Source organism: Vitis vinifera, chromosome 13 (genome assembly GCF_030704535.1).
Source record: "Vitis vinifera cultivar Pinot Noir 40024 chromosome 13, ASM3070453v1".
Taxonomy (NCBI): domain Eukaryota; kingdom Viridiplantae; phylum Streptophyta; class Magnoliopsida; order Vitales; family Vitaceae; genus Vitis; species Vitis vinifera.
Window position 1 is genome coordinate 19,748,807 of NC_081817.1, and position 10,744 is coordinate 19,759,550.

The following is a 10,744-nucleotide window of genomic DNA, read 5'->3' on the forward strand; positions in this document are numbered from 1 at the left end:
CTCGAGTTATCTGATGATTTACTCGTGCATTTGGTTCTCATCTCTCTTCCTGCACAATTTAATCAATTCAAGGTCAGTTATAACTGTCAAAAGGATAAATGGACTCTTAATGAGCTCATTTCATTCTGTGTGCAAGAGGAAGAGAGATTGAAGCAAGACAAGACCGAAAGTGCTCATCTGGCTAGCACTTCGAAGGATAAGGGCAAACGAAAGAATAAGGATAATAAGGTTGCTGCTTCTAATGGTCCAGAACAAAAGAAACAGAAAGTTGAGGTAACATGTTTCTTCTGTAATAAGCCTGGACATACTAAGAAAGAATGTACCAAGTATGCTGCTTGGCGTGTTAAGAAAGGTATGTTTCTTACTTTGGTCTGTTCTGAAGTTAATTTAGCTTCAGTATCTAGAAACACATGGTGGTTAGATTCTGGTGCTACTACTCACATTTGTGTTTCTATGCAGGGTTGCCTGAGTTACCGAAAACCAAGTGATGTTGAAAGATGCATCTATGTCGAAGACGGTCAGTCGGTAGAAGTAGAGGCAATAGGGCACTTTAGATTATTATTGAAATCTGGTTATTTTTTGGATTTAATAGATACTTTTATTGTACCGTCTTTCAAACGGAATTTAATTTCAGTTTCTGTTTTGGACAAATCAGGTTATTGTTGTTCATTTGGAAACAATAAATTTACATTATCTATTAATTCAAATGCTGTAGGAACCGGTTTACTTAATGTTTATGATAATCTATATTTGTTGGAAACTGTTCCGTCCTATAATGAAACCTTGCATGTGGAATCACGAGGTACAAAACGTAAATTGAATAAAGATAATTCGGCCTCATTGTGGCACAAACGCCTAGGTCATATCTCTAAATCTAGAGTTGAGCGACTTGTGTCCGATGGGATTTTGGATTCACTTGAATTTTTAGATTTTGATATTTGTGTTGAGTGTATTAAAGGAAAACAGACCAAAACAAAGAAATTAGGTGCCAATAGAGCTACAGACGTCTTAGAGTTAATTCATACAGATATCTGTGGACCATACCCTACGGCATCTTGGAATGGTCAACAGTACTTTATAACATTCATAGACGACTACTCAAGATATGACTACCTATTTCTTATACATGAGAAATCACAATCATTGGACGTGTTCAAAACATTTAAAGCAGAAGTTGAGTTACAACTCAACAAAAGAATAAAGAGCGTCAGATCTGACCGTGGTGGTGAATACTATGGTAGATATGATGGATAAAGTGAACAACATCCAGGACCATTTGCTAAATACCTAGAGGAATGTGGGATCGTCCCTCAATACACCATGCCAGGATCACCTAGCATGAGTGTAGCAGAAAGACGAAACCGAACCCTTAAGGACATGGTAAGGAGTATGATTAGTCATTCTACTTTACCCGAAAAACTCTGGGGTGAAGCACTCAAAACGGAAGCTTATATCCTAAATCGGGTGCCAACTAAAGCGGCTGCTAAAACGCCTTATGAGCTTTGGACGGGTCGAAAGCCCAGTTTAAAGCATTTTCATATTTGGGGATGTCCAGCTGAAGCGAGACCTTATAAGCCTCATGAAAAGAAATTGGACTCTAAAACAGTTAGCAGCTACTTTATTGGCTATGCAGAGCGATCAAGGGGTTTTAAATTTTATGATCCTGCTATTAGGTCAATTTTTAAGACGGGAACTGCAACATTTTTTGAGGATGTTGAGTTTGGGGGGAGAAATCAGGCTAGGAATATTGTCTTTGAGGAGGAAGAGGGATCTACTATTGCTTTTGATAATGTACAGGTTTCACTACCTATCATTGATCAAGAAGTAAATTTGGATCCTCAACCAACAGACAATATTGTTCAACCCTTAATTGCAAATGAGGACATTGCTCCTGAAGAACAAACTCAACAACCTCAAGAAAATATGCCATTAAGGAGATCCACTAGAGAGAGGAGAAATGCAATTTCGGACGATTATATCGTATATCTCCAGGAACGTGAGGTAGAAAGTGGAATGATGGAAGATGATCCAATCAACTTCCAGCAAGCCATGAAAAGTTCCAACTCTCAGAAATGGATTGAAGCCATGAATGAAGAGTACAAATCTATGCAAGACAATAAAGTTTGGGAACTTGTTCCATTACCAGTTGGTACGAAGCCCATTGGTTGTAAATGGATATTTAAAATCAAGCGGGATTCAAATGGTAATGTAGAAAGATATAAAGCACGTCTTGTAGCTAAAGGCTTTACTAAAAAAGAAGGAATTGACTTCAAAGAGACCTTCTCTCCAGTTTCTACGAAGGACTCTTTCAGGATAATCATGGCACTAGTTGCACATTATGATCTTGAGTTACATCAAATGAATGTTAAAACAGCGTTTCTCAATGGTGACATTGATGAAACAATTTATATGGTACAACCAGAAAATTTTGTGTCCGAAGACTCAAAGAATATGGTTTGTAAATTAACTAAATCCATTTATGGGCTCAAGCAAGCTTCTCGTCAGTGGTACTTCAAGTTTCATCAAATTATTGTCTCATATGGTTTTGAGGCAAATCTTATGGATGAATGTGTGTATCACAAATTCAGTGGGAGTAAGTATATTTTCCTGGTTTTATATGTCGATGACATATTGCTAGCCACAAATGATATTAGCATATTGCACGACACCAAGAGATTTTTATCAAAACATTTTGAGATGAAAGATCTTGGTGATGCCTACTTTGTCTTAGGAATCCAGATACACCGAGATCGTTCTAGGGGTATTTTAGGATTGTCACAAAGGACCTATATTGATAAAGTCCTCCAAAGGTATGGCATGCAAAATAGCAAACCAGGTGATACCCCTGTCGCTAAAGGAGACAAATTCAGTCTTAATCAATGCCCTAAAAATAGTTTAGAAAGTCAAGAAATGCAGAAGATTCCTTACGCTTCGGCTGTGGGGAGTCTAATGTATGCTCAGGTATGTACACGTCCGGATATTGCGTACATTGTTGGCATGTTAGGCAGATATCTAAGTAACCCTGGAATGGATCATTGGAGAGCAGCCAAGAGGGTTATGGGATATTTACAGAGAACAAAAGAGTACATGCTTACATATAGGAGATTGGATCAGTTAGAGTTGATTGGGTATTCCGACTCTGACTTTGCTGGATGCTAAGACAGCAGAAGATCCACATCAGGCTATATTTGTCTGTTGGCTGGTGGAGCAATTTCATGGAGGTCTGCCAAACAGACACTCATAACTTCATCCACCATGGAAGCAGAGTTTGTAGCATGTTATGAGGCATCCAATCAAGGAATATGGCTACGAAATTTTGTCACTGGGCTGCGTGTTCTGGATGGTATTGAAAGACCACTGAAGATATTTTGTGACAATAAATCAGCAGTTTTATATTCCAATAACAACAGGAGTTCTACAAAATCAAAATACATTGATATCAAGTTCCTAGTTGTAAAAGAAAAAGTACAGAGTGAACAGATATCCATAGAGCATATTGGAACAAACTCCATGATAGCGGATCCGCTTACAAAGGGATTACCACCCAAGGTCTTTCATGAGCACACTACTCATATGGGTGTTGTCTCATTTGAGGATATCCAGATTTAGTGGGAGTTTATATTATTCATTGTATATTGCTCTATGTTATGTTTAGACTTTATCTATACATTTGGATTGTGTTCTGCAGAAATAAAGTATTCATTTTATTGCACTCTGTTAAATTATGCTAAAGATTTGATCTCAATAAAGTTAAGTTGGACCAGTTGGAAATAGGCATGAATAGATCACATTGCATGTAATTTCCATGCTATGCACTCATGATTGATCTATGTCATTTAGCTGTGCAGATATATGAGACCATTGATTGGTCTAGTAACGATTGATGTAACAAAGGCCACCTTGATCCTATGTCAGTATAGTTAATGGACGAGATTGTTTGGATATACCCTAAGGACATGATAGCAAATTTTGAGCTCATAAGGTTAAGCACATTTATTTGATTACATATGCATGTGGCCCAGTGGGAGATTGTTAGATTAATTTTTGTAATTAATCTATAATTTGGGCCACACATGTAAATAATTAAAATGTGTGTGCTATCATTTAATTAAGCCTAAATATAGTGATCTAATTAATAATTGATTAATTGGCTTAAGGGTATAATTGTCATGAGATTATTGTGTAGATACCATTAGACAATTATTATTTCTATGAGGGGCAGAAATATAATTGTGATAAAATTAAAACTGCCCTAGCAGTTTATAAATAGGGTTATGGTCCCCATTCTACGACTACGCATTCCAATTTCTGAAAATCCTCTCAGAGAGAAATTGACACAGAATCTAGTGGCTAGAATTGGAAGACCATCTCAAAGGGTTTTCTTCCTATAAGGTTTCTCCTTCAATGGATTCAGGTATGCTTCCGCTATTATTTTTCTACTCATTGTTTTTAATCAGGAGATTCCAGTATATATGAAATTAGGGTATTCACCTTGTTAAATATTCTAGTATATATGAAATTAGGGTATTTACCTTGTTAACTATTCCAGTATATATGAAATTAGGGTATTCATCTTGGTTGATTTTAACAAGACTATTCCAGTATATATGAAATTAGGGTATTAATCTTGGTTGAATTCTAACAGTCCATTCCATCAAATCGAATTAGAATGGTCACGAGTCGACAGTTGAACTGATAGGATTGGCCAGTTCGGTCCAATTTTTAACATTACATAAAATTTAATTTCTTTTTTTTCCCTCTATTAAGAATCCAATAAATTCTCTTTGTACAAAAGAAATGAAAATGGGTTTGGTGTAATTTTTTCTTACTTTTCGAATAAGCAAATATTTGATACAATGTTTTTATTGGAAGTTTAATTGCATGATTATATATATATATTATCTTTTGCCTTAAACAATATCCTCCATATGTACAAATATTAAAAAAATTTAAAGGCATCCAGATGTACTCTTTTTTCCTAGATTATCTAATGCTATTTTTAAAACATCTCGTAAAAAGATTGTAATTATTAAACTTCATACTTTTGTAGTAATTTTTGTAATTTCTTTTAATAATTTTTAGTGAATAAAATGTTGGATGATAATTTTTTTGTTGTTGTTGTGGATAATAATAACACATTAAGGAGATAGCAAACTAAGTTCGAGGATAAATAGGTGTTACAATTTTTGTTGTCGTAATTAAGACTGTGTTTGATAATATTTTTATTTGAAGTGCTTTAAAGTAGAAATGTATTCTCTATGACTATGTTTGGTCTCGGAAAATTTGAGAGAAAATTTTAAGAAAAGAAAATATAAAAGAAAAATAGAAGGCAAATAAAAATAGATTAAAAGTCAATAAATTATTTTTATTTGCTACTTCAAACTTATTTTACTTATTTTAACTCATCGATATAAAGATTAAATAATTTTAAAATATATAAGTTTCTAATTAGTTTTAATTATATTTGATTTTTTTTTATATTTTTCATAAACAACAAAAAAAATCATTTTCTTTTACATTTTTTTTCTTTCCTTAATATCTTTCGGAAACCAAACATAACTTATAATTATTTTTTGAAATTACTTATCAAATGTTTTTTCAAATAAGTGATTTTTAAGTTTTTAAAAATATTTTCTAATTTTTTCGAAAATATTTTTTAAAAATTATTATTTATAAAAAATAAAAAGAATGAAATAAAAAATTAAAAAAATTTAAAATTCATTGTTTGTATTTTGTTATAAATGACTAGGTAAGTCTTTCTGACTAAAGGAAATAAGTGAATTTTAATTTTAAGTGGTTTAATTTTAAAAGTGAGATCCACTATTTTTTTTTCCACATTTCAATGTTAATTCGTTTATCAAACCACCCCTTAATCTGTTGATAGCATTAACACCCACTTTAGCAATTATCTGCCAAAATAAAATAGTAAGCAGTAAAATGCTCTAAACAATTACTATTGGGTGGGCAAATGGAAAGAGTGAGAGCATAAGAGACTATTGAAGAGGATCTCTGGTTAGTAAGTTACTACCATATGGAAGTTAGGAGGATACCAATCTCTATAGCAAATATTTTAGAAAGTAAAGACTTGTTTAATAACTATTTTTTAAAATAGTTTTAAAAAATAGTTTTTGAGTACAGTTTTTGAAAACTGTTATTGAAGGTTTTATAGAAAAAAAAAAGTATGTTTAGGAACTTAAAATGTTTTTAACATGTTTTTAATAAATTTTAAAAATAAGTTTTATGTCTAAAACTTTATTTTTAATCATTATACATGTTTATATAATTATTTTTTAAAACAAGTCTAAACAAGCAAGTGAAAACAATTAAAAGATGTTTTTTGAAAACATCATATTTTCTGGTTGTCAAATGTGTTTTCTAGTTTTTTTTATTTTAAAAAACGAAAACTGTTGTCAAAAACAGTTGCTAAAGGGACCCTAAAATTTTCCCTCTTTCAAACGTAGACAATTTATTGGGAAGAAATTAATATTCCCACCTGATATGAGATAGGGAAGTAATTGCAGATCAACTGCCAACACAAATAAAATCCAATGACACATACCATCCAACCAACCAAATAACACTAGACCATGTGAAAAACCCTTCAAATAAAGGAAAAACTAAGGACATGACCCCTTCAATGAAATTCCCTAATCAATGAAGAGCAATCCATAGAGCTTTTCTCAAGTATAAGCTTGAGGTTTATCATCTATCCAAAATAAAATTAATACACTAGAACTTCAAAATGATAGATGATCTACTCCTAATTCACAAACTCTACCAATAGAGAAAAATTACACACACTTGATTTTGATAAGAAATCATCTTTATGGAAGAGAGAGTGGACAAAATAAGAGTCTTCTTCTTTGCTTCCACAAAATTAGTGGAACCCACGTTTGGATAAATTTTAGTTTTAGCCTTTTAGGTTTACTTCACATGGGGCTAGACCCCAATGGGGAAGATCCCTTCATTCTTACCACTTTTTAGTCCTATTAATTTATAGGAATTTTCTATATAAAAATCAACTAACTGACATAATATAAATTAATTAGATCGTGCCACATGAACATGACTAATGAAGTGGTGTTACTCTATTAGAAAAGCATGTGGGTACAACAATACGTCTCCCATTAAGTGCTTTCTTTCCCTTCTCTCTACAAGGCCCAAATAAATTAAACAATATTTGGATAAATCTCATCCAAACAAGCCTCCAATTCTAACCATTAGACCTAGATCCTCAAATTATCAGATATCCCTGATGGCAAGGCAGGCTTCTGACTAGAGCAGGGATGACTTTTGTCTTCATGCATGTTTCCATCTTGAGATGGGATAGAAACTTCCCTCAACATTGATCAGAGGCCAACACAACCCCCTCTATGGGCATTCACCCAGAGATTAGGTATCTTTCACTAAGTTGCTGCCATGTCCTCATAAAAGACATAGGTTGAAGCTTAAAAGAATTTATATGGAGCCCAAGCAAGAGATGACACCCTCCAATGGCTGTGTGTGGAGGGCCATCCATTCCCTGACCTCAGGCATGTATGCTTGTGCATCACCAGTCTTATGTGTCACAATGAACACAAATGTATTCTTATAAATCCACAACTCAATACAAAATTTTGATGTTCAACAATAAAAACAAACAAATTACATAAATGAAAAGATTATGCAAATTCATGTGTAAATGAAATGTGAAATCCAATCATCATGATAGAAATTCATCATAGTACTGATAGCTAATACAAACAGCAACTGGAAGAGTACCCCAGATCCATGGAAACATTCAACTTTATTATAAACATACAAATGCATAGTTCGACATATAATGAGAGCATAAGATGAAATATTTTTCGGCAAATATCAAATTTCCCACCATGTGCACCTAGAAAATATAGGGAACCAGAGCCTTGACCTCCCTAGGAAAATTTTCAAATTTGGAAAGGTACCATTTCCTAGTAGCATAGCTTCTTCCAATCAAATACACAGTTGTGCCTAGTGTGAAGGAGGATGCATATAATGTTTGAGAAATGAAGGATACCCCAATAAATCCAATAATTTCAAAAAGATAATGTGGGCAAATAACTAAGTGAAAGAGACCCCCTCTAGGAATCTTGTAGCCCTTTTCATCCTTTCTCCTCAGTCTGGAAAGGAGGAGGTGATGGTAAAAGTTACCATAGATTCCCACTAAAAACAGTAGAATGCCAGGGTACTTGAGATCAATAGATGGCTCCATGGACCCTTGGACCAAGTGTTGGATATAGATCATGGTTGCTGTGGATAGGGTATAGCTGAGAGAGATGAGGATGCCAGAATCCAAGACCATCCCACCACTGTATTTGTGAACAAACAAAATCTACAAAAAGTGAGGCAGATATATCATTAAGCAGTTAATTTAAGAACACCATTTGCAGAATGAAGTGGATGGCAGCATGGTTAAGTTCTCAGGACTATTTTTTTTTTTTTTTTTTTATCTTTTGACTTGATTGTGGAATATAGGTGGGTTGCTTGCACTATGGCTTATATGCTACCAGGAAGCAATCTCTCCATATCTCTCCACCATATTTTTTATATACATATATCTTAATTTGCTTTGATTGTGTGATATGCATAACTGCTCAACATTAATATTATATGTCACCATCTCCATCAACTGGTACACTTCTACACTCCATCTCATCTCTCTTTCAAATATAAAATTAGTTCTTCAACTACTTCAAATGCAGATGACTTGTTCCCATCCTTACACCCTATCTTGTGATGAAATATTGAACTCATGGACCCAAAATAGTCCTTTTTTTCTTTAAGTATTTTCATATATTTGAAATTCCTAATATAACCTTAAATAGAAAAAAATATTCAAATTTGATGAATACTATTTTTCTTCAAAAGGGTTTTTTTTTTTCTTTTTTTTTTCTCTTTATAACTTATAACCTTCTATTATCAAAAGCTTAGCACTCTCCATTGTATTAAACCTTGGGGTGCGAACTGTTTCATAACAATCAATATCAATAATCAGTACTAAATAAATTTAGAATATTATCAATAACAAGATTTAAATCTAGTATCATGTGCCACTTACTGGATCCACACTTACTAGTTTTCGACTTAATCAATTGGGCTATCGGGGTATATGAGATAGCTTGAGGTAGGTCATATGGGCTTCCATTTGGGCTTAAAGGGTATTTTTGGAAAATAAAATATGACAAACACCTAAACGTATAGATTTCTTTTACTTAAAAAAAAGAGAAAAAAAAAAAAAAAAAGGAAAAAGGCAAAACGTTCAACAATTTCTGCAACTCATTATGCTTAATTTTTTGCAAAGAAACCAAAATAAAAATGCTATCTATGATATCAAAGCATAGAGAAGAGACGTACATACCTCCAGAACTCTCTTGAAGAAATGGATTGTAAGAGCAGAAGCCACCAACAGAGATCGGAAATTATTTTCCGGGAAAATCCAAAAGGAAGCAAAGCCAAAGAGACAAGCCGGAGCGTATAATAAAAGCATGCCTGCTGTGCTGGAGACCTTGATTCTCCGGGAATTGGCATTCCATAATTTGGAATACTGAAGATGAATCCCTAGAATTTCCAGGACTCCGAAGAAGGATATACTTAGAAAACCTACGAGGGACATGGTTGTGATGAAGAAAGAGGAGGGGTATAGAAAATCGAGGGGCTGCACCATAGCTACCGTTCTGATCAACCTTCAATTGCTGTGTGGATGCGTGTTGAGTCTGTTCACAAGGAGGCCGACTATAAAAGAGGGTCGACCAGCCCTTAATTGCACCTGGACAAGGGCACCCTACTTTGTTTTCTTCACCAGTTGTTTAATGTATCTGTTTGGTTTCCCTACTGGGTGGTTGAAAGTTGGAATAGTATGTGGGGATGTGTCACATAGCTAAAGGTATGTCCTACTGAACTTTTCCCTCCACATATGAAATTTCAATTAGAAAAAAAGGAAAAGAAAAAAAAACATAGCAATCTATTAAAATTATTTCAAACAAGTTTTAATAATAAATAAATATTATTTTTACTATTTAATATTTCATGTTACTTTGTTTGATAAGAATTAAAATTTTTAAAAAGTTTTAATGGTAAATAAGGGTTATTCTATACTATTGAATGTCGTGGTGAAATCAATGGTACTTTTTTCTAATATCTATCTTATTTTATATTTTTTTGTACTTATTTTATATTTATGATCACAAATTATACATGCTCACTTAGATAATATTTAGTATAATTACATACAAATCCTATACTTAGTACAAATATTAAATCAAGATATTCATTCTATGAGAACTCTTTTAACTTACACTCTATTTGAATATAGACTCATAACTAATTTTACGAAAATTCTATCTTTGATGATTGAAGATCATTATAAATGCATTAAACATGTATTTTTTTAATTCCAATCCTATAAATCTTCAAACTACTTGAGAGATTGAAATAATAATATTAGGTGACATTACGTATATATTTTCAAGTCTCATGATTTATACCTTAATTTCATTTATTTTTATCATTGTATTTTGATTTTATTTATTTATATCCTCGTTTAATGATGTAGATCCGACTCTACAGATTCAATGGTTCAAATTTGAACTTCAATAAGTGCCACTATGATACCTTGGTATTTTTCAAAAACAAATATTATTTTGATTACATTTCATATTTCATATTATTTTGTTTGATTAAAAAATACAAATTTTATTTGTTATATTTATAAATTTACCATTTATAT

The 10,744-nt window shown here is 32.9% G+C and overlaps 1 protein-coding gene across 1 annotated transcript; it reads right to left on the reverse strand.

The window, feature by feature from the left end:
• Positions 1 to 7,765: 7,765 nt before the first annotated feature.
• LOC100259184 (steroid 5-alpha-reductase DET2) lies at positions 7,766 to 9,866 on the reverse strand. Its single transcript, XM_002275740.5, has 2 exons — positions 9,377 to 9,866; positions 7,766 to 8,350 (listed from the first exon to the last, which is right to left on the reverse strand). Exons 1-2 carry the CDS (start codon positions 9,680 to 9,682, stop codon positions 7,880 to 7,882), a joined length of 777 nt encoding a protein of 258 aa, XP_002275776.1. The 5' UTR covers positions 9,683 to 9,866; the 3' UTR covers positions 7,766 to 7,879.
• Positions 9,867 to 10,744: the final 878 nt, after the last annotated feature.